This window comes from Anopheles gambiae, chromosome 3 (assembly GCF_943734735.2).
Source record: "Anopheles gambiae chromosome 3, idAnoGambNW_F1_1, whole genome shotgun sequence".
In the NCBI taxonomy this organism is placed as follows: Eukaryota; Metazoa; Arthropoda; class Insecta; order Diptera; family Culicidae; genus Anopheles; species Anopheles gambiae.
In genome coordinates, this window is record NC_064602.1 from 37,174,429 (window position 1) to 37,197,305 (window position 22,877).

Sequence of the window (22,877 nt, forward strand, 5' to 3'; positions counted from 1 at the left end):
GGAGCTGACGTGTATTTGCAATCAACCATTGTGCAACGAAGCACCCCGAGACGCATGGAAGGGAAAAACACCCCCCAAAACCAACACCCTTCCTGGTCGTCAACTTTTAAAATGGGTGTGTGAACATGAATCAATGCAAGACGATGGTAGTAGGTGGCAGCTTCGCTCATCCCTCTTCCCGTACGTGCGATACGTGGTCAGCTCCACCAGCAACTTCCGAATGTAGGCCATTGTGTCAGTAGGCGGACTGGCGGGTATGAATGGAACCCGGAAAGTGCAACACCCCGGAACGTTGGCGGAATTTACCACCGTAATCCCATTTGTGGGTGTCGTTTTGTTTGCTCTCTCTGGCGGGTGTGGATGGGTACTGGAGTTTGTCTGTATGGTAGTTTCCGCAACTAACCGATTACGTTTGACCGATGCTTACTGATATTGGGTTTTTTTTTTTTTTGCAAAATGCTCACGCATTCAGTGTCGTAACTTTGGGCGAGGTAGGTCAGCACATATGCGTTTTTTTGCGAAGCCACAGAGTGTATCGTACTGCGACCTTACGCATTTAATGACGTACAAGATTTGCGCAAAGGTAGGGAATGTTGGAACATTTGCTTATCATAGCCTTGGGAGATATTAATATTTTTTTACAATATTCTGTCGCTTATTTAACTGTATTGCTTATCTGTTATGTTAAAAACGAGCGCTACACTCAATGTATAGACACTATCGATTGATTTAAAAAATGGGTTTGAATAGGTTTAAGATAAAACTAAAATGATGGTATAATGTTTAAAATTTAAGACAAATGAAAATGTTGTCCAAACCATTACCCAAGATCACCTGATCTTTGGTCAGGTCGCATTATCTTACTTATTAGTCAAATCTTCCGGAGTCATCTGCCAGAACTTATAGGTTTAAACTTATCAAACTTAAACATAACTTATTAAATCTTCCTTGTTGATCTCATAAAGGCATTTTTAAACTTACTTTTTATACTATACGTTAGTTATACGCGGAACAATTTAAGAGAGAGTCTACATTTTCAAGGCTGTGCTAAATTTTGTTTGAAGAAAATAACCGATTTCTTCGGTATTTGTTTCAGCAACGTGTTTCAATTTATGTTATTCGGGCTAATGGTCGTTCGTGGTGGAGTATTTAACTTTCTCTCTTGACTTGTTATATTGTAAATTTTTATCTACCTAACTAGTGATCGGAAAAGTTGAACTTTTGGTCGGAATTGGATACGGCTCTCTCATTTTTTTTTTTTTTTTTTGTATCGATTGCGGATAGTGTGGTGCGAAGCCGAAGCTGATTACGAATTGTGGAATTGGAATCGGAAACGCTTCTGGGGAAGGAATCGGGTAGTTCGGATTCCGAGCTCCCACCACTATACCATACGCAATTATAGCAGCTTTATAGCAGCCTGGCGATCTTCGTCATCCTTGCTATCGATCCATCCACGTTTATCGACTGATCGACGAGCGTAAAGCTAAACCCTATGTCCCGCTCTGTTCTGCGTGAACACTGTTACTTAGACGTATTTATTGTTCAAAATTTAGTTAGTTGATTTTTATCCTATTTCGATACAAAAACGTGACATGTCTATTCAATGGATATGAAACTTTTTTTTACATTAAAATTATAAATTAAAAAATATTTACTCCCGAATAAAAGAATCTTGGAAGATCTTGATTGAGGACATCGAATTGTTTTTATTGTATATACTGTTTGATCTTTAAACTAATTTACATAAGTTGTCTCGCATATCATATCCTTAAACTGCTTCTATGTAATAAAAACATGGAAACTGGATTTATCAGCAATAAGACCTATTTTTTAGCTATCGTGTTATGAATAAAAAGTAAAATAAATGCTTGGACTTATCCAATAACAGACATTAATCTCACAAAACTCTGTCCGTGTGCGATAGGATCAGCCGTATTTCATATTATAATATTTAATCGGTTCAACGAATTCCGACAATACATACAAAACGCCCTTACACACCAGAGTGAGAAGGAGATAGAGTTACCCTCTCTCGGCTCAATCCTTTTGTCTACTGACGATACCATCCCAGGCACGTTCGGCTTTCGTGTATCCTCCGAAGGCCACAATGAGTCTGCATAATTTATCATCTTTATCGCCCATTCCCATACCGTCATCGTTCGCACTTGGAAAGGTTCGCTATTGGGACGAGTCGCTCGAGACTCACATGTGTACTAAACGTCTCGTGCAATCACACAGTCTATCATTCTACAATTCCGTCCCGTTCCAATCCCACACCACCAACATCCCAGCTCGCACACATTTCTTTCGCCGCTCGAACTCCTCATACCGGCTCAGAGCGATTCATTTTTATTATCTGTTTTGTTTATTTCTTTCCCAATTTCCAAAATAGAATCGGTCAACGTGGTAGCGCTCAGCCAGGGTCAGGCAAGGAAAGGCATTATCATCCGTAAGCCGCGCTCGTCTAATGCATGCAAACTTCATCGGTAGTTCAGAGTTGGAGAGCGCCAACAGCAATCGTGTTTTCCCATCCCGTTGACGTCAGTGGTGCGTGAAGTGTCGAAAGACCGCGTTTGCTAGATAGAAGCGCGAGGACAGTGAGAAGGACGGTTTGTTTCCGAGCGGCACTCGTGCGCCGTTACGCCCGTAAAAGTGGATCGATCCTGCGCCTCGGCGGCTTCCGCGACGGGTTCACCGACGGCTTCCCTGCCCAGCTGCACCAAGCTAGTCCGATGCTCGAGAGCTGCTGCCTTGACGGACGAACCGCACACAGTGAGCGTAGAGTTAGAAGAGCACCGCAGCCGGCTTCAAGTGGCTCCCGAGCGGCCAACGCCCTGCCAGCAGCCTAAGCTTGCCATCGCACAGCTAGCCTCGCTTGCTTCGATCAGTACCGCCGCCACCGCTACGCAGCAGATCATTACCACCACCGTCGTCAACGACAGCAACCACCAGAGCATCGCCGCAGCAGTAGCAGTAGGCGAGTCCAGCACTACACAGCAACCGCAACCGCAGCGTGACGTCGGTAGCTCCACTAATACAGCACTTCCATTGGAGGACACGCCGCCGGAAGCGGACGGATCGTGCTCGACATTGCAACGACCACCGGCAGGCAGGTGCTCGCCGACACCTTCCACCTCGACGGCGGTTGCACCGGCACCGCGCCGAATATGCACCTTGAAGGTGAAGATCTTTCTCATCAAGCATCTGTCTAAGCTGGTCGCTTGCAACAAGAAAATGTTCCTGCCCGTCAAATCCAACACGTAAGTGCCATCGAACGTTGTTTTTTTTTGTTTTTTTTTAAGATGTATCTGAGACAAGTACAAGACGTCTAGACGCCGTCAAGTGTTCGAGTAGCTGCTAGCGGACAGCAACTACGGAGCACTTGAAGCACAATGTTACTTCAAAGAGAAGCATTATTTTTGCTCCTTTTTTGCAAAACATCTTGAGATCCTCGCGATAGACAACGGACGCTGAATATTTCAATCCTTTAATCAGGCTGTTCCTTGAGATGCGTATTTATGCAGGCCTTGATGTAAGGTCATTTGAGATTTTCCAACATTCTTAAGTCTATTTTCTCCGGCTTTACTCCTTCATATGTTATAAGTACCTTAACAGAATGTAAAAGATAACTAAAAAAAATCACATTTTATGACTAACACTAGAATTGTACCACTGTACTATTATGTGATAAAATCACTTATTACTTTCATTATGTTCTTTCCCATGGATGAATTCTAAATCATTAGTGTTTTCTTTTTCTAAATCGGCTTATTCTTACAGCCCTTTTATTGCACTACTTCGTAAAGCTTTGCCAGTTGCTTGATACCTTAAGGTCCATTTAGAGATCAGGTAGAAGTAAACATGAAATTTATAGAATTTTTATATTTCACATTACATTGCATGAAAACGTGGTGATTTATTTTATTTATTAACAAAAAAGCGTTCCGATTTTGTATAATTATTCTAATGAACGTTTATTCTGCTTCAAGATGAATTCATGAATAAATTTAGGAAGTCGACGTGCAGTGCTTTATTACATAAATCAAATGAAATTGTCAAGTAAAAAAAAGGATATGCTTGGTATCCTTTTGTTTCTTATTTTGCTGTGAGATTTTGAGAGGTATAATTGTATACCTCCTACCACTAGATCGACCTTTGTGAAGTCATCCTCTAATCGTTGCGTGAGAATAAAAATGCATAATTTTGGTATTATATGTAACAAAAATGCTAAAGTAAGAATGCATTATACATGTGCATTATATTGTGTGAAACGTGTGAAAAGCGCCCTTGCCATAACAGGTGCGAGATAAAGATAAAATCAGGTGCGCCTAGCGATCACAGCGATCAACTGCTCGACGGTGCTATAAACTATCAAACGAATGGCTTGGGAACGCTTCCACACCTCTATTGGATAAACAAGATATCCTATCAGATTAAATTCCTAAAACTCTGCAATCAATTCGAAATCAATTTGATAAATTTTGGAAAAGGCTAATTGAAAACTAGCGGGCTTACGTTTGATGTATAAAATTAAATATTACTTTATGCAATAAATCTAACAAAATATAATTTCAACATTAAGGATATTAACACCATTACTCTGATTCCATGCTCTGAAGTACGGCCAGATAGGAGTACGATAGCTTCATAATCTACAAAACAGATTGAAATTACTTTCAAAGTTTGTAGCTTATTTCAAGCTAAATACCACAGCATAATTACATACCTGCAAAAATGTGTGAAGATTTAGCGTAACCTTCAAGACACTTCCCACCTTGATGTGAACATCTTTAAGAGTCCTGAAATAGAGAACGTATTTAATGTACTGACTGCACAAATACACCGCTATCTCACATTTGCAGAAAAAATATCATTGCTTGGCTGGTACGCTTATCGAACTTGAAGTAGTTGGAAAACCCAACAAACTCTGTAAATTTATCCGTCTGTAACAAAACATCATACTATTTGGTATTGATATTCTTCCCAAACATTTAATTCCTCCACGTGTCCAACCTACCGTATAGGAGATTTCATTCCCTACGTAACAGAAAATAAACACTTGCGATGTCATTACTAGCAAATAGAACCCACAGCCCAGCAGATCGGCCATCGTAACATCGTCCCCGGTAGCTTGCAGCAGTGTCATACAAATGATAATTACAGACGCGCATACTTGCGCGAAGATAGATCCTTGGAAAATGCCCTGCACTTCATCGCCGAAGCTGTGAAAAGTTGGGTCAAGCTTTTTAAATGACACAATTAATTGGCCCAATTCGTACCTTAAGATGTCCTTGTGAAACAGCACACACTCCGTTACTTTAGCGTACATCGTACCGTACACTTTGGAGTGATGGTCGATGCGATTTCGCATCTCTTTCCATTCCGCATCCGTTGCGACCAATTGGCGTTCGGGAGGGACGTCATGTCCAAGCTGATAAAATGATAGCATAACGGAAACAAACTCCCTGTCCTTACTGGAGGCAAGTAGTCGCCGTAACTCACCTTTTTAACCATACTACCAAGCCGCACAATTTGTCCATTTATGTGTAGCATCAAGCCGGAAAACATGGTATCGGTCGAGAAGTTGTACGTTGCGCTCATGACGATTCCAATGGTTTGATACAGGAACAGTACACCGTACACGATGTCCGAACGGTGATAGTCCACCGGGAACCAGGCCGGCACGGGCAGACGACGTTCATTGTCGAAGGCTGGCGACATAACCCACATGATGATGGTGAAGATGGCCACAAACATGAGAAAGATCATCAGCCAAAACACTCCACTCATCGATCGTAAAACGGGGCTACATTTGGAGGAGAGTCGTTTGTTAGCACTCTTTTTAGTCATATTTCCCAGCAGGCTTACCTGAATTCTTCGCGCTGTTTCGGGTGATACAGTGTGCAGTTAAGCTTGCGCAGACAAGCCTGAATCCGTGCGATGTTGTAGTTAAACTTTTCCAGCTTGTAGATCAACGTCACTTGAGTCATAAGCACGAACAATGCATTTGCGATGTCCTACCCAATAAAAGACAGATTATGGACAGGTGGAACACTAATAGCTAACTACAGACTCACATTAATATCCTTCACATCCTTGAAGTATAGGGCTTGCGTTAGAGCGTACAGATGTAGAAACACGATCCGCAAAGCCCAACCGTACGCGATGTACCGGTTCCGCGTTGCCTGATCCGTATCTTCCGGTGGCCATAGGCCCAAATATTTCAAACAAAGCAACTGCAACCAGAACGAATCCCGTCGGTCGTACGCATCCCACCGTGGGTTCAGTTTGTTCAGCTTCATTACTTTCGGTGAAACAGAAGCACTGATCTATTTCTCCTCGAAGATGAAACTCAAATGAACCTTGCCCGTTGAACGGCTCATTTTATAACTATCCAATTTAAAACTGGTTCAGTACTTGGTTTCAATTTGAAAAGGTCCTTCAACACACCTTCGGAGGGCGTTCCTTGTTATACTAATAGCGACGACGTTCACTTCCCGGGACACTGCTCTGTATTTAGCCGGTAACGAGCCGCAAATTGAGGAAAAGTTTTTAATGGCGATTACTGGTACTGGAGCTTACTTGCACCATAATTATGATTTTGTTAGTTCTTGCTTTTGAAGTGGCCCGTTAGCAGAACTATAGGAGACCAATTTTCAACGAGGAATTTCTCAAAGGTTGTTGAAATAAATGAGTTTAAGCCGTTATTCGAATAAAATTCAGGGACTTTATTGTATTTCAATTTGTTCTTTTTATCCAAACTAATCGATTTCTTAGGTGATGACGAAGCAATTACTCATCTTAATTATCAGTTTTAAATGTTCAGATGATTAATTGGAATTATTGGTGGTTGAGCAGTTTTGTAAAATTTGCAGAATTATTCTGCAGAATTTGGAGAACTGAAATCCAACAAAGGATCCAACGGTGTTTATTTAACATTTTGAAAAAGCTGTCCTTTTTCATATGAAGTGTCCAATTGTTCTCGAAAAATTCCAACCTAGATACAAGTTTTTTTTCTTTTGTGGGGTTTTCCGTGGACAATTGGAAACTAATTATGAATTCTAATTGGAAGTATTAACCACTATAGCACGTAGCGAGAGTCATCCAACGAATCTACAACAATTGAGCATTAAACGCTTACTTGAGAAGGCAACTAACTCGAACGAGAAGAGCACTAAATGTGTTCTCTACTGTTGTCTATCTTTTAAGGAGATTATGGACTTTGAAATTATATATTTCTAATGCTTTGAAGCAATCCAGCCCTCACCTGCCGTTTTTGTGATAAAGGAACGCTTTAATGTAGTGCTTTGTACTGCTACAACAACTTGCATGGAATTTATTCATTCCATTTCGTATAGATTTTACAGTGATTTTACAGGCCGCAGATAGTGTCCTGGTGCCATCGTTGGTACCAGCGGAACTAGCCATATGCATGTTGCAGTATGTCCTAATAATTTCCAATACATTAGGTTCTACTGCTTCGGAAGTTAGTGCCCTGGAACCAGTGTTGGCACTAGTGGAACTGACCATACGCATGTCGCAGTTATGTCCTGACGTGTTCGATGGAGCTGACCCGTTTTTTCTAGATGAATCTACGTCGGTCGTCTTGGGTGTGTGTATGACTTAGTAGATTCTTTCGAATGATGTCCGATGCCACCACTTGCACGTAAATTTTTATTTTATTCAAAAACTACCTTAGAGTAATATTATCGTAAAGATACTTTCGTCCTTCTCAAACCTGTGCTGGGGTAAGAGGTGGGACTTATCATCATGTAAATTAAATGGTTTTGCTAAAGTTTCCTATGATGTTGAGGCTTGACTATAAATATCTTCTTCTAGCTTGGTATAATTAATGTTGATAGTGTTCGGACGAGGTACTTTCGTATGTTCTTCGTCGTTCAGCACTATACAAAATGGGCTAGATTTCAACATAAATGAACAAAGCTGTTCAAACTGTCCCAAAACTCGATCATTTCGGAAAAGAACATCAAGCACAAAGCAATCACAATGAAACATTCGTATTTAAGATATGTTTAGTCAGCAAAAAAAACAGGACCCCTTATCCAATACCGTCCTCAAATCATATTATACCATAATTTCATTGAAATGCTTTTTCCATCTTTGCCTCACCCCGTTGCAAAAGTTGGAAAAGAAATCTCCACGTCAGCAGCATTCTATCGCTTGGGTATATCCTTCTGGAGCTTTATTTTGTTGGCGCCAGCAACTGCTCCCTTCAGCGCCCTTACTGTGACCATGACCAGCAGATTCGATACTTTCGTACGAATCCATCTGGTGTGTGTTTTTGGATGGTAAAAGAGCAAACAAAAAATACTACATTTACCACCCGCGGCAGAAAAACATGTTGTAAAACTCATGCCGTGATGTTCCACTGCTTTCCTTCGAAGTGTTAGAGCAACCCCATCTTCTTCTTTTTTTCAATTTATGTCCCTCCACTTCCACAACCACTGTTTCCAGCAGCTCCTCCATCACCGTGTTGAAATACTCATCCTACCGGAAATGTGCCATCGATTCTGAAATGGACAGATGTTCTTTCGAGTGGTTGGGCTTTCGAGTCGGGTTTGCAACGCTGCTCAACAAAAGCTCCCGGAGCGGGACGTTGTGCATACCGCAGGGTGGGATAAATTTTACAACTGTCGCATTTCACCCTGCCAACAACGTAAAGTGGGCATCCTGCTGTTTGTGACCCAAGCCCTCCCCTCCACCTGCGGAGAAACTCGAACCACGCAACGGAAGTGCTTCCAAGCACAGCTCCAAAGTGGAACAACCACTAATGGAAGTGAAGCAAACTTTGAGACTTGCTCAGATAAGGGAAAATCTCCTGACAGACAGATTAAGATAAAGCGAGTGTGAAATGCTGTGTCGTTCGCTCGCTTGATAAGAATAGCAAACCGATGGGTTCTTTTTTCGCCTTATTTAGTCTGTTTTTAACGATAGATGATGGAAGGCACGTACTGGTGAGGCCATAGTACCGGGAGTACGTAAAAATATAATTAGAAAGAGAGACAGTAGGAAGTGGAAGTGAAATTAAAACACTTGGAAGCAATTCAATGAAGTGCAAATGAATGTAGATTCGTTGCTTTTTACCAGCTCATCGTCTACTTACGTGCGGGGAATGCATGGTGGTGATCGCATCCGTGTCTGTGGGTTATGGAAATAATGGCGTGGGGTTGCGTTTTACGACGTTTCTTCGCTTTTTTATGGCTTGCGACAATGTAATTTCATGCAATATGCATAGTTCTTTGGGCTATTCGCTATAGAAAAAGGAATAATCTAAAAATATAGTAGAAGCAGTTGAAAGTTCAGTTCAGTCACATAAAAATCATGCTGTGAGTTGCGAAGAACGAACGACAACTAATCAGTTCAATGAAAGAACTAATTCAAGCAATCTGTGACAGTTAGAAACCAAATCTGTGTTGTTTGATGGTCGGCTTGAAAGAACGAGAAAGCATGTTCCCAAAGCTAAAGCCCGCTGCTTGAATTCGCCTTTTGCATCAGATAAACAGCATCAAAGTTCCAGGTGGTCCTTCTAAATAGCGCCTAAGCAGCTTCCTTATGCCAGGGTGCCGGGGATTATTTTTCTTTGCGATTTATTTTCAAGCAATGCATCATCAATGAAATTAACAACAAGATTTGTTTCGTTTAAGCACATGTGTATATTTTTAAATCCTTTGTATTCATGAATTATACAAAATTTCACACAATTTACTGTAAAATCACAATCACTTAATTTAATATTCCTTCTTGAATTAAAAAATCTAACTTGTGCAGCCGGTCTCGTAGTACAGTCGTCAACTCGTACGACGTAAAAACATGCCCGTTATGGGTTCAGGCCCCAAATAGACCGTGTCGCCATACGTAGGACTGACTATCCTGCTATGGTAACAATAAGTCACTGAAAGCCAAGCTCGCTTCACTAGTGGGTACAGGCAGGCCTTGACCGACAGCGGTTGTTGAACCAAAAGAAGAAGAAGAACTTTTGCAGCAGCAATGAGATGATTGACGGTGTAAGTCTTTGACACTCTGACAAGAGCCACCATGTCATGCATTAAAAAGCTATAAAGTCCCACCAAGTACGGTACGCTTTATAAACAAGCCTTCAAGTTCCATCATGAACCATACACATCAGGCTAACCAGCCGCAAGGTTCCAAAGAGTACCAAGTGATTGTTAAGAAGCGTCATAGGTCTGTAAAGTTCCGTCTATCTCGTAATCAGCCACAAATTACGACATCGGAACGATTTTTCGTTAAACAGCCTCAAATCAGCGGTACAGATCGAGGGTTGTTTTTTTTCCTTGGAAGGCTTATTCAATTCTGATTTCGACTAGATTCGTGTTGATCAAATGAACTCCAAATGTGAACGTTGGCATACGAATCAACTACAAAAAATACTCAGCAACTCGACGTCAAGATCTATTGCAATTATAGACTACGCATGAAAGATAATGCTCGAATGAAATACCTAACAAGACAGTACATATCAAAAATATAAGAACAAATACTTGTCGTTCGTTCTCAAAGCACTTTTCAACAACAAGTGCTTCAAAAATGACTTCACGCACAAAACGCTAACAATAATGCAGTATTTTGACTGATAAAATCCCTATAATTGCATATCAGAGGTCAATTGACGAGGACCCATAAAAACTATAACAGCCAGATTATTTTCTAATAAGTAAAATATTTGAATAAATGTGTATAAAAGTTTATTTACACTGTTTTAAGAGCTTTACTTCAAACAAATTATTGAATTTTAAAACGATTCTATGCTATCAAAACACCAAGCATCGTTCGTACAGTAGCCTCAATCCTCAATCTTCAGACGACCATTGCGCCTTAGGATCGTTTTTATTAAGCAACTAGCATGGTAAAAGTATGGATCAATAATCCGTAAGCCAACAGTCGTGTCAACGAATGCTTATTCCATGTTGTTGAGAAATTTATACGCCAAAAACTGTTGCCTGAACAGCTCCAATCAATTGGTTAAATCGCTGTTCGATTTAAACTACAGATAAATGTTAATTAACGACCCACGCTATCCCTTGTTGGATGATACAAAGTTTATTCGTGTGAATCGCTGCAACATTCAAATCACCCCATTTCCCCCATTGAATCGCTAATCCCCGCGAACACTCCCCTACAAGCCGGCAGCTAATAGCGTAAACGTAAATCTATTCCAGGTCTCCGACTGCCAACGGTGAAACGGTAAACGGCGGCGAGGATGTCACCACTGTAACATGCAACTCCACGCAAACCCCCAGCGATCTCAGCCCACCGAACATGTCGAACGACGACATACTGCCGCAGGCCCACCACCAGAACCCCGGTCACTGCATAGCTTCCTTCTCCGCCATCAATCGCATGCGGCAGAATGCACAGGTAACGTTTTGCCAACGTACATCCGGCTGCTGTTGGCCGACACCGCGCAACTCGACCGGGGGGTGTCGACATTGCCATTCCCACCAGTCAAACAGGTTCAACAGTCAAATTATGACAATCAAATTTGCGGCTCAGTCCGGGGCTCAACACGCTGCACTTGAGTTTTTTGGCACGATTCTGTGTCCTCCCGCTTGAGCGTTTTGGCACGAACGGGTCAGTTGAAACGTAAAACCAATGGTAGAGTAGGGCTCAGTCGGCTCAGACTCAACAGGATTTTCCATTTAGTACAATTGGTGCGTAGTCTGCGTAGTGTTCCGTTCGTTCGTTCGTTCGTTCGACCCTAGACAGCAACCGCCGAGTTCCGCATCAACCCCCGAAACTCTGCACCAAACGCTGGTTGCGGTTTTTTGCTTGTTGCACCACTTTTCATCGCCCTTCTCTCTATTCTCCCTGTTTGCAGCTGTGCGATGTTACGCTGGAAGTTGGGGGTGAAACGATCAATGCACACAAAGTCATACTTGCTTCAGTTTCGCCATACTTCTACGCCATGTTCAATGGTAAGTGTAGGTGGGGACGGGTAAGTGTAGGTGACGTTGCAAAACACACTGCTACGATGGGAATATTATCCTTCTGCCATGGGGTGGCGAATTCAATTAACAATCCGCAGACAAATCCGTCCACCGTCGACGTGTCGACGAACGTGGTAGTAGTGTGCTGTACTAATGGAATATTCAATTTTCTACAGACGACATGCTCGAGCGGAACTGCGACGTGGTCACGCTGCACGATATTGACCCTTCGTCGCTGAAGCAGCTCATCGAGTACGCGTACAGTGGTGAGATCACCATCACCGAGGATAACGTACAGGTAAGGCATCGATCTGGCCACTTCGGTACATCGGTACGACCAATCATTAAAGGAAAGTGCGCCTATGTGTCCTTTTGTACCTTCAAACATCGATTGATTCTCTTTTGTTTTCGAATCATAGAGCACCGTTTGCCATTTATTAGATCATGCATGAACTGGATGAAATAAAACAATGTACTTTCATGATTTAATTACAAAAAATACTTCATTTACATAATGTTAACACGGTAGAATGGTTTAGTTTGATTTGGTTCTTAATTTAACTATTGTAATAATTCGTTAACCTTTGCTCAATAATTTAACATCGACATCAAGTGAGCATCAATTTTCATAAAATGTAACAAAACTGATTTACCTGATCGTCGTAAAACACTACTGCATAAAAAAGGGCACTACTGCATAAAAATTAAGGTTTTCATGAGCTTTCTAGCAGGGTTTCCCACGATTTATTTTTCGGTTCTCATTTGTTTGGGCGCGTCACACGATTTTTTGATCGTATCCCATAGATTTTTGGTTCGTTCTCATAATTTATTGGGATCGTCCGATTGGATATCAATACAATTGAACTAAAAAATTCTGGAAATGCCCAAAAAATTGTTGGAACACACCAAAAAATATGGGAAGCAACCAAAAATTATGGGAACCAACCAATAAATCGTGGGAAACCCTGTATCACTTTTTCTTAATAGAAATTGAGCGTATTTGAATAAACATAAATCTCACGAACATTTCACTTTTTCCCCTCTCTAGTTCTTATTTATTACTTTGAAGAAAGCTGTTATTTCTTCAACAAACAAGAGTATGTTTATCACTTTTAAAACTCTTCTCAAGCATACATGAAGTTCTAGTAAAGGTGCATTAAATTAAAATTAATTTACAATTATTAGACAGTATCGAAATTGAGTAACTAAAATATTTATTACTCATTGATTGGTGGCTGTGTCCCAACGGAACTTTTGAATATGCTTAAGTATCATCTATACTGGCGAATGTAGAATACAGGCGGTCCCCAAGATACACGGTTAAATGGGGACCGAAAACGGCCGCAAAATACCGCGTATCTTGAATTTCCGCGTAAGTCGAATCTCGTGATTTCCTGCTAAAATATCACTAATTTTCGTGTAATTTTGCAAATAGGGGGCGGTTTTAGTCACTTTATGAATTATTTGATATGATTCTGACTGTATATAACAGTTTTAAATCTTTTGAAATAGATTTTAACATTCGATCAAAACGGAAATTATTAGGCAATTTACACTTGATGTGTCGAATCAGAACAATTTGCTCAAAGAATTGTCAAATTTAGAAAACCGCGTATCTCCGAATCCGCGTATTGGAGGTACTGTGGTATTGGGGTACTATCTCGGGGACCGCCTGTATACAGAGATGGGAAAATACATCTTTGAATCTTTACACAACTATATACTGGGTTTTCCATGAGTTTTTCATTGGTTCCCAATTGTATGTCATTTGCTTAATGCTTCCCATGATGTATTTAACGTTTCCCATTTTTTTTTTCATAATAATTTGAGTCAAAAGGCGGAGACGTTGCCAATACTCTGTGCGAACGATTCAAAAATATGTGGAGAACGATCAATACATTGTGGATGGGATGGGAAGCATCCAACAACCCATAGGAGGCCCTTAAAGTTGATAGTAATGTATTGATATTCATTCCTAATTTATTTGTTTTTTTTTGCGTTATTACTGCGTAGTAGTAACATTTTAATATATTGACTCATTAAGCTAAGCTATCTTCTTCTTCTTCTTTGGCACAACAACCGTTGTCGGTCAAGGCCTGCCTTTACCCCACTGGTGAAGTGAGCTTGGCTTTCAATGACTTATTCAGCCGTACCGGCGAACTCGTTCGTTCCTGGGAACGTTCGCCGCGTCGCTCATTTTCACTCATTTCATAGCCCTCTAGATCAAAAATGAGAAAACCGTTTAGATTTTGTACTGGCCAACCTTGTGGTACAACCCTGTCCACTCATGAGCGACGAATGTTTCTCGTCGAACGAGTTCGCCGGTACGGCTGATTGTTACCATAGCAGGATAGTCAGTCCTACGTATGGGGGCACGGTCTATTCGGGGCTTGAACCCATGACGGGCATGTTGTTAAGTCGTACGAGTTGACGACTGTACCACCAGACCGGGGACAAGCTATAATGCTAAGCTATAATGATGATAAAAGACCATTTCAGTTGTAAGTTATAAAGATAATCAGCCATACCGGCGAACTCGTTCGTTCCTGGGAACGTTCGCCGCGACGCTCATTTTCACTCACATCATAGCCCTCTAGATCAAAAATTAGAAAACCGTATAGATTTTGTACTGACCAACCTAGCGGTACAACCCTGTCCACTCATGAGCGACGAATGTTTCTCGTCGAACGAGTTCGCCGGTACGGCTGAATGGCTGGTATAATTGAATCTGTTCGTAGCGGCGGCGTACGTCCCGACACTCATTTTCCTAACGTACTAGATGGTTGCTACAGTTATTCACCGCGGCGTTGAAGGACCGGGCTCAAGAAATGTGTTGCCATCCCTAGAATTTCATGTGAGCGTCGTACGTTTCCGCTACGAACGGATTCAATAATCAGCCGTACCGGCGAACTCGTTCGACGAGAAACATTCGTCGCTCATGAGTGGACAGGGTTGTACCACTAGATTGGGCAGAACAAAATCTATACGGTTTTCTAAATTTTGATCTAGAGGGCTATGAAATGAGTGAAAATGAGCGTCGCGGCGAACGTTCCCAGGAACGAACGAGTTCGCCGGTACGGCTGAATACCAGTTAATAATACAATTCTTGAGAAGAATAGAAATTAGTTTTATTGTGGCAATATTTCATTGTATTAATGCTTGTAAAGACGGAAGAATTATTCATTTCGGAAGGAAGCTTATAACTCTTGCATGAGTTATTACTGGCCACTTCTACTGAAAATTACTGCTACAATGAATGAAACGTATGTTTTATTTTGATTGTAAATGATTCATCGATCGATTTTTGATATTTGGTATCCAATATATAGAAACGGAAATTTACATGTGATTTTGATGAACGATATTACCATGCAAAAATATGACTTGATTGAATCGCTCTCTTCTTAATGTACACTTCCAAAAGGGGGTCATCCCATTTATTTTCATTAGTGGTCAATTAAAATTCATATTATCTTTTTTGCCGCCAATACTTAGATCAACGGACCCTACTCCACGTTGCACGCAAAAGTACTAATCAACACGCCCTGAACCTTTCTTTCCTTTCTCTTCATGCAGGTACTTCTTCCCGCCTCGAGCCTGCTGCAGATCCAGTCGGTCCGTGAAGCGTGCTGCAAGTTTCTGCTACGTCAGCTCCATCCCTCCAACTGTCTGGGAATTCGAAGCTTCGCCGGTACGTACCAATCCTATTTGCAATGCCCAAAGCCCAACAAAAAAGGGGGTCGTAGAACTTTCACGCCACCGGGGTGGCCCTGTGCACTTACGCGTGCATCCCGTGGGCGGGAAGAGTGACCGATTACTTAGTTGCGCCGGTACTCGGTACTTTCACACAGCTCCACTTATCCGAGCTCATCCGTATTTCCGTGGCGTCTGCTTAATAGCTTGTAATAGTCTGTCCCAAACGGGGGCCGTCGCCGTCATTGACCGCTTACGGCGCCTAATTGCCGCAACGTCATCGTCTGTCTGTGCTGCCCGCGGCACGTAATTGACTTCGCCCCGACTAGACCGCGTGTTACTGCACCCCATCATCGGCCATGCAATATTGCATAGACTGTGTGACGACGATGACGAAGCCGCCGCCAACGCGTTTCGCGCGTAACACGTGTTGCCGCCTCTACGCAAGCGGTACTGTAACCTTGTAGTGCAAGCGGACGTGACCGTTATCCGTTCGCGACATCTTGTCCCGGAAGGTGAGGTCGTTCGATCGATGCATTCGATTTCGGGTTCGCTTCCGGCATTGGTTATGCATCTTAATTGGGTGCGGGTCGATGTGCGACAGGGATGGGGATAAATGCTTTCCAATGGCCTGGAGTTGCGTGAATGGTAATTTAGTTGATTGCATCTAATGATTGTCTAAATGAGAGAAGGTAGACGGTTCATTGCTGTATTGGAGATATGGGCTGGTATTATTGAATCCGTTCGTAGTGGGAACGTACGGCGCTCACATGAAATTCTAGGGATGGCAACACATTTCTTGCGCCCGCTCCTACAACACCGCGGCGAATAACTGTAGCAACCATCTAGTACGTTAGGAAAATGAGTGTCGGGACGTACGCCGCCGCTACGAACGGATTCAATAATACCAGCCATGGTATGGATTATTACATGACTTTGCGATTTCCTACTAAGAGACTAAGACTAAGAGACAAGAACCCCAACCCTCGATGGTTATGATATTAAATTTTGCCACCGAATTTGGACTCGCTCCAAAAAGGCAAAATTGCTACTTACTTCACCCTTACTTCACCCACTAGCATACTAAGGCAATGGCGACCAGTGTCATGGGTTTTATTTGAAATAACAGTATCGATTGGGCCCCCAGAGAGTTTGAAAGTTGTACCCAGTGCTGCAAAATGCCACTGTCGAAAAAAATCTGACTGAAAAAAAATCCATGTCAGCGTCACGTACTCAATTGTGATCATCAATGGTGATAGCCAAAATAATTGGTGTGACCAATCCAATGCTTCATGACATTTTTGCGACCAACGCTTGGCCAGTGACTACGTCATGATTTTTTTACTGTTAACAGTTCTGCAACATGTTACTAACATAATCATGACAAATTCCGGCTGAACCAAATAATTTCAGCGTCACGAGCTCTACTGGGATGATCAGAGGTGAGAACAGTTGGTGCGACCATAACATGCTTGGTGACATTGTGTGCAATCACCTCTTGGTAAGTCACTTGCTTGCGACATTTTCCCGGTGATCATCACGATGGTCATGAGAGATATCCGGTGCTTGTGAGTGGTTCCATGAAACATAATGACAGACAATCAAAGCAGACAGAGCGAGAAAGCATGCTCATTTTATTGCTTGCGACCACACGCCAAGTATATTTCAAGAATTTCGTGATTATTACCGACAGAAAATGTCGTGACCAAGTGAGTGACCAAGAGTTGGGTGCAAAACAAAATGTCACCAAGCATGTGATTGATCCACCAACTGAGTCTCATCTCTGATCATCACAGCTGTATACGTACGCAGATTTGAGCTTGGTTGAGTATTGGTGGTTCTCAGCCAAAAAAAGTCATGTTTGTGACGGCATTAAGCTGAGCTTGTCAGTCCAGAGTATCGCGTTTGACTCAAGCATTCGCACGTCACATTCGGCATGTCATGACGCACTCTCATTGAGTATCAGCAATGAGCATCAAACTATCACGGATATGTGCATTGTTTTCGTTGGTGAATATTTCGTGATGCTCATGACATTTTGCAGCACTGGTTGTACCCTACGCTTGTCTATTTGCTCGATAATTTAAGAATACTGTCACAGAATGGTAAAGCTTCATCCAGCAGCATATAACCGTACCATGAAGGTCGTGTTTTAGCTTATTATTATCCTTTTTAAGATCTATTACGATTTTATTGCTGAAACATAGATTGTTTATTTATCTATTTTCTGTAAATTTTTTTAATAATTTAAAGAATTTTTGTTTTCCAAAGGCAGCATAAACCTCAAAAAGCTTCCCAAAAAGTCAAACTACAAAATATAAGGACATTATTTTTCTTCCTTTTTACTTTCTGTTTGGTCCATTTAAGCTGAGCGTCTGCTTAAACTCTCCTCTTTATGCCTTTAATAACTAGACAAAAGCAGGTTATTCTTTTATTCATGTTGCTCCGTTTACTAAACGCATTCCATTGAACGAAAAGTCTTCTCCAAAGGCCAAACCCAACACGGTGCCAACAAATTGCTCAGAGCGGATAGAAAACAATTCCATTTCCATAATCTAACGCTGGCCGGTGCCGGCGACCGGGTGTAACGCCAATTTGGTGAGCCTTTAATATGGCTCGCTTTGCCAAATGCTCCTCCATATTGGGTGGCCAAAGAAGGGCTGCTTATTGCAATAAACCGATTTTCTCATTTTCATCTTTAGATCATTTCATGTATTGTCTTCTCTGTCTTCCTTACTTCCTCCAGATGCTCACTCGTGCAAGGAACTACACTCCCGATCCCACCGGTACGCCCTGCAGAACTTCCAGCAAGTCGTCGGCACGGAGGAGTTTTTATTGCTCGGATTTAATGAGGTAAATAAACATTCACTTATCCCCTGTGGCCGCGTGGTGCGCTTTTTAGGACAGTGATACGCATCGACGTAACTGTAGGACCTGGAAAACAGGGACAGAGCGCAAGTCATCCCGAAACGTTTACGGCTGTCTTTGTCGATGCGTATCGGCAAGCATTAAATAATACGCAACACTAGTTGGGGAACCCTCGAACTAGGTTACATTTTCAGGTGGATGGCATAATAGGCAGGTCCTCCCGTATTATAGCATTGTCCTGGATAGTAGTAGCGAGGAAAGAGAGTTCCTCCAGCACGTCGAAAAGCGTTCGATGGCCATGAATCATTCGGGAAATAGGTTTACGAGTTTCAGTGTTTGTTTTTCTGTTTTCCACCAACTCAGCGAATGGCGCTTCACGAGAAAACATATCGAAAAACAATCGAAATATACAGGCCAGAACGGCAGGGAATACATTTCCTGGAACGCATTTTGGCCACACGACTCACTCCCGTACATCAAACTTCCTGGCAACGGTGGACGTACATACATTTCCCTCACCCGCAAACGAATGTAGAGCATCGGAAACGACGATGCCGTAAATTAAAGTGCTTTTGCTCCAACTTTGCTACCGCGGAGGTGTGCCCGAGAGCATGTGAAACCATCGTCGCACGATGTCAACGGGTGATTCGCGGGCAAACACAGCAGTACTGTTTTATAATTTAATACCAATTTCCGAGATCTCGACACAAAAACACGACAGGTTGTTTGTTTTGCGTGAAAAATTAATTAATCTTTGTGTCAGCTTCCATGCTCCAACTGATGAGGTATGCTGCGTTGAATCGATTCCAAAGCATGATTCAGTTCTGTGGACAAGTGATTTGATAAAATAGACTACACACTCCCTCCCTGGTGCGTGTCAGTGTGATGTGAGGAAATTTGCATACAGATGCATTCAACGAATGCTAACAACCAATCCAAACTCCATTGCAGTTGTTGTGGGAGCATTCATCATTGCTATTGATTTTTAGTGCTCTCGTTAAGTGCGTAATGTTTGGACATGTAGCTTTTCATTCCCAGGAGGGGGAAGAATTCAAGCAGTTATGCACGTAATTTTTATGTTTCGAGAAACGAGTTAATGTAAAATTCGCCGAAAATAATTGCAAAATTGTATGCCTTTTAATCAATTTTTACTGCACACATTAGGAATCTGAAATCACTACTCAAGCGAATCCGAATCTCAATTTCATATGAATTTCTATCCAGTCGCAATCAAACCTCTAGTGATGAGAAAAATTAATCTCTAAAGGGATTCGAATCTTCTAATCCCAAACCTGCTTGGGATTCGAATCTTTGTGGTATAGCGTTTTTTGTTGTTTGCATCGGGGGGGGGGGGGGAGTTTCTGTTTTACTCTTAATCATTTAACATTTCAATACTTACATCATAATTAGTACAGGTAGTCCCTGAGATACGCGGACCTTTATTCAATATCAAATCAAATGATATAGCTTGTGACTATAACTTCTAATGTTGCGTTTAACATTACACGAACATTTGCTATATTTTGACTGGATACTGCGTGATTCGACTTCGGAAATTTGCGGTTTCTTCTCGACCCTCATTACAGCCTGTTCTAATTTCAATTAAATTGTTTATTGATTTTGTAGACAATACGGGAATGTGAAAATATTTAAATTAAATACCCTCTATTCGGAAAACTCTCGAATTTCAAAAATCGCTCTTATTTCGCAGTCCCATCGGCTCTCAAATAAAAGAGGGTTAATTGTAAAAAAATGTGTATTTCTCTCCTTAAATATGTCCAAAAATAGTGAATCGTACAATTTATTTACGAAATAACACTGGTTTTATTATGGTAAACAGCAAGACCCTTGTTCAATGTATGTTTAATATTCTAGTCTCTTTCGAATCCCAGTTGAGAATCCCACTAACGAATCCATATCGAATCCTACTTAAATTCAAACGGAACCCAAGTCGAATTATTCTACCGGAGTGTGATAAGTTTTTTTAGCGATTGTATCTTAGAACCTACTGAAATCGGAATCTGCCACCAATTGAACGGAGTATCATAGAGAAAAAAGTTGTTGCATTGACCAGAATACATTTAGGAACGCACTAGTCAACAGTTTACCATTACAATTCTACATTAGATTGGCGCTTAATTGAATATTACGTCCAACAATAATTATAGCAGAACATAACCGACTTATTTATATCATTAGTAGCACTGCAATTAACAGTAAGATTTTTGTTGAAAAATTTCCCATGGACAAATTGTACAAAACATATACAAAAAGGGTGAACAAGAGTTGCCCAAGATAATCGAATTCACAAGCTGACGGAATTATTGTTTGTTGCATGTCTAACGATCTTAAGGATTTGCTGTACTATTGTTCACTCATCTCTTGAGTATGCTAACGTCTTAGCAGGAACATCATGAACTACTACGGTCTGTTGGACCATCTAGAGATCCATTCAATGCAGATTTTCCTGTTGTGTGCTACAATTATGATGCTTTTATGCCCACTCGAAACCACAAGAAAAGAAGTACAGCTTGGGCTAATGAGCTGCACAACATTGACTTCTTCGTCCTTCGGTTAAGAGGAGTCATGTAAAAGGGTCGTTAATGTTTGGTCCATTGGACATTGAAGACCTTATCAACAGCAAAGCAAACTTCTAAGGGTCTCTCTCTCTCTATTGTAGCCTACACTTTCATTATTTCTGTTTATTCCTGGCTGTTGCTCTCGTGTTCGGCACAAAACAAGTACTTTTCAAGCAAAGCTTACGTCAATCAGATAGTTATTTCTACGGAGGATAGTCCGGATGGGCGACGATCCACTGACGGAGTTGTAAGAACCGGCAAGGCTACCATGAGACTAGCTCCAATGACCAATCTTAATGAGTGTGTTAGTAGTAAAATATCAGTACATACCAGAAGCCGTTTAATATAATTTGTTATTGAAAAAATGTAATAACTATATAACTTTTTTGCACCAAAAATTAAATAGACAAGTAAATAAATAAATAAAAATAAATACTAAATAAGAAAATAATTAAATGATAAACGAAATAAAAAATTAACGAACGAACGTTAACGTTAAAAAATGTTAACGAAATTAATTAATTATTAAATGAATAAATATAGAAAAAAAGGAATGATGAAGATTAAATAAGAATTCTAATAAGAGAACAAATATACTTCGAAAGAGAAAGATGATAGACAGACAAGTAACATTGCTAGAAATAACGTAACAAACCATACTTAATTAAAAAAAAACGATTGATTAACTTTTCTCTTCCCCTTCTCTTCCCATTTCCCCACCCAGGTGCAGGATTTGATTTCCAACAGCCAGCTAAACATCTGCTCGGAGGAGAAGGTGTTCATGGCGGTGCTGAACTGGGTGAAGCACGATCTCAGCGAGCGCAAGAAGCACATATCCGAGCTGATGTCGCACGTCCGACTGCCGCTAGTCAGCCGCGAGTTTCTCATGAACTGCGTCGAAACGGAGGCGCTCGTGCGGGAAGAGTCCCACTGCAAGGAGCTGCTGCTGGAGGCGATGAAGTACCACCTGCTGCCCGAGCAGCGCAGCTCCCTCGTGAGCCAGCGGACGCTCGAGCGCCGCCCGGAGGGTATGCGATCGTACATCTTTGCGGTGGGCGGCGGCAGCCTGTTCGCCATCCACAACGAGTGCGAGTGCTACAACCCCAAGACGAACGCGTGGATGACGATCTCGCCGATGATTTCGCGCCGGTCGCGGGCCGGCGTCACCTCGCTCCGGAAGCTGCTGTACGTGGTGGGCGGGTACGACGGCGAGAACGATCTCGCGACGGCCGAATGCTACAACCCGCTCACGAACGAGTGGACCAACATTACGCCCATGGGCACGAAGCGGTCCTGTCTGGGCACGTGCGCCTTCGATGGGCTGCTGTACGTGTGCGGCGGGTACGATGGAGCGTCCTGCTTGAGCAGCGTCGAGCGGTACGACCCACTGACCGGTGTGTGGACGTCCTGTCCGGCGATGAGTACGCGGCGGCGGTACTGCCGGGTGGCGGTGCTGGACAACTGCATCTACTCGCTCGGTGGATTCGATTCCAGCAACTATCAGTCGTCGGTGGAGCGGTTCGATCCGCGCGTCGGCAGCTGGTCGTCCGTGCCGAGCATGACTTCGCGCCGCAGCAGCTGCGGGGTGGCCGCCCTGGACGGCTATCTGTACTGTATCGGTGGCAGCGACGGTACGATGTGCATGCAGACGGGCGAACGGTTCAATCTGCGCACGAACGCCTGGGAACCGATCAGTGCCATGCATTCGCGAAGGTATGTTAGCCGCGTTGGTTGGTCTTCCGCAGTGATGCGATTCTAATAGCATTTTTCT

General features: G+C 42.2%; 2 protein-coding genes and 1 pseudogene across 4 annotated transcripts in view; 1 reads left to right on the forward strand and 2 right to left on the reverse strand.

Annotated features, from left to right (window-relative positions):
• Positions 1-22,877, forward strand: part of LOC1279018 (kelch-like protein 17) — a 40,006-nt gene that overhangs the window by 16,369 nt on the left and 760 nt on the right. The window contains exons 1-8 of one of the 3 annotated variants that reach the window (XM_061662236.1): positions 2,053-2,173; positions 2,393-3,260; positions 11,199-11,397; positions 11,858-11,954; positions 12,143-12,264; positions 15,543-15,657; positions 18,406-18,512; positions 21,831-22,819. In XM_061662236.1, coding sequence (XP_061518220.1) covers positions 3,235-3,260; positions 11,199-11,397; positions 11,858-11,954; positions 12,143-12,264; positions 15,543-15,657; positions 18,406-18,512; positions 21,831-22,819 — 1,655 coding nt within the window. In that variant the 5' untranslated portion in view covers positions 2,053-2,173; positions 2,393-3,234. Of the gene's footprint in view, positions 1-2,052; positions 2,174-2,392; positions 3,261-8,935; positions 8,996-11,198; positions 11,398-11,857; positions 11,955-12,142; positions 12,265-15,542; positions 15,658-18,405; positions 18,513-21,830; positions 22,820-22,877 lie in introns of those variants that run through there. The other 2 variants (XM_061662235.1, XM_318675.3) reach the window with 2 other exon arrangements.
• LOC1279017 (odorant receptor Or1) lies at positions 4,281-5,246 on the reverse strand. The gene is made up of 4 exons (XM_318674.2): positions 5,018-5,246; positions 4,855-4,943; positions 4,727-4,799; positions 4,281-4,652 (listed from the first exon to the last, which is right to left on the reverse strand). Exons 1-4 carry the CDS (start codon positions 5,144-5,146, stop codon positions 4,596-4,598), a joined length of 348 nt encoding a protein of 115 aa, XP_318674.2. The 5' UTR covers positions 5,147-5,246; the 3' UTR covers positions 4,281-4,595.
• LOC133394020 (odorant receptor Or1-like) lies at positions 5,787-6,302 on the reverse strand (annotated as a pseudogene).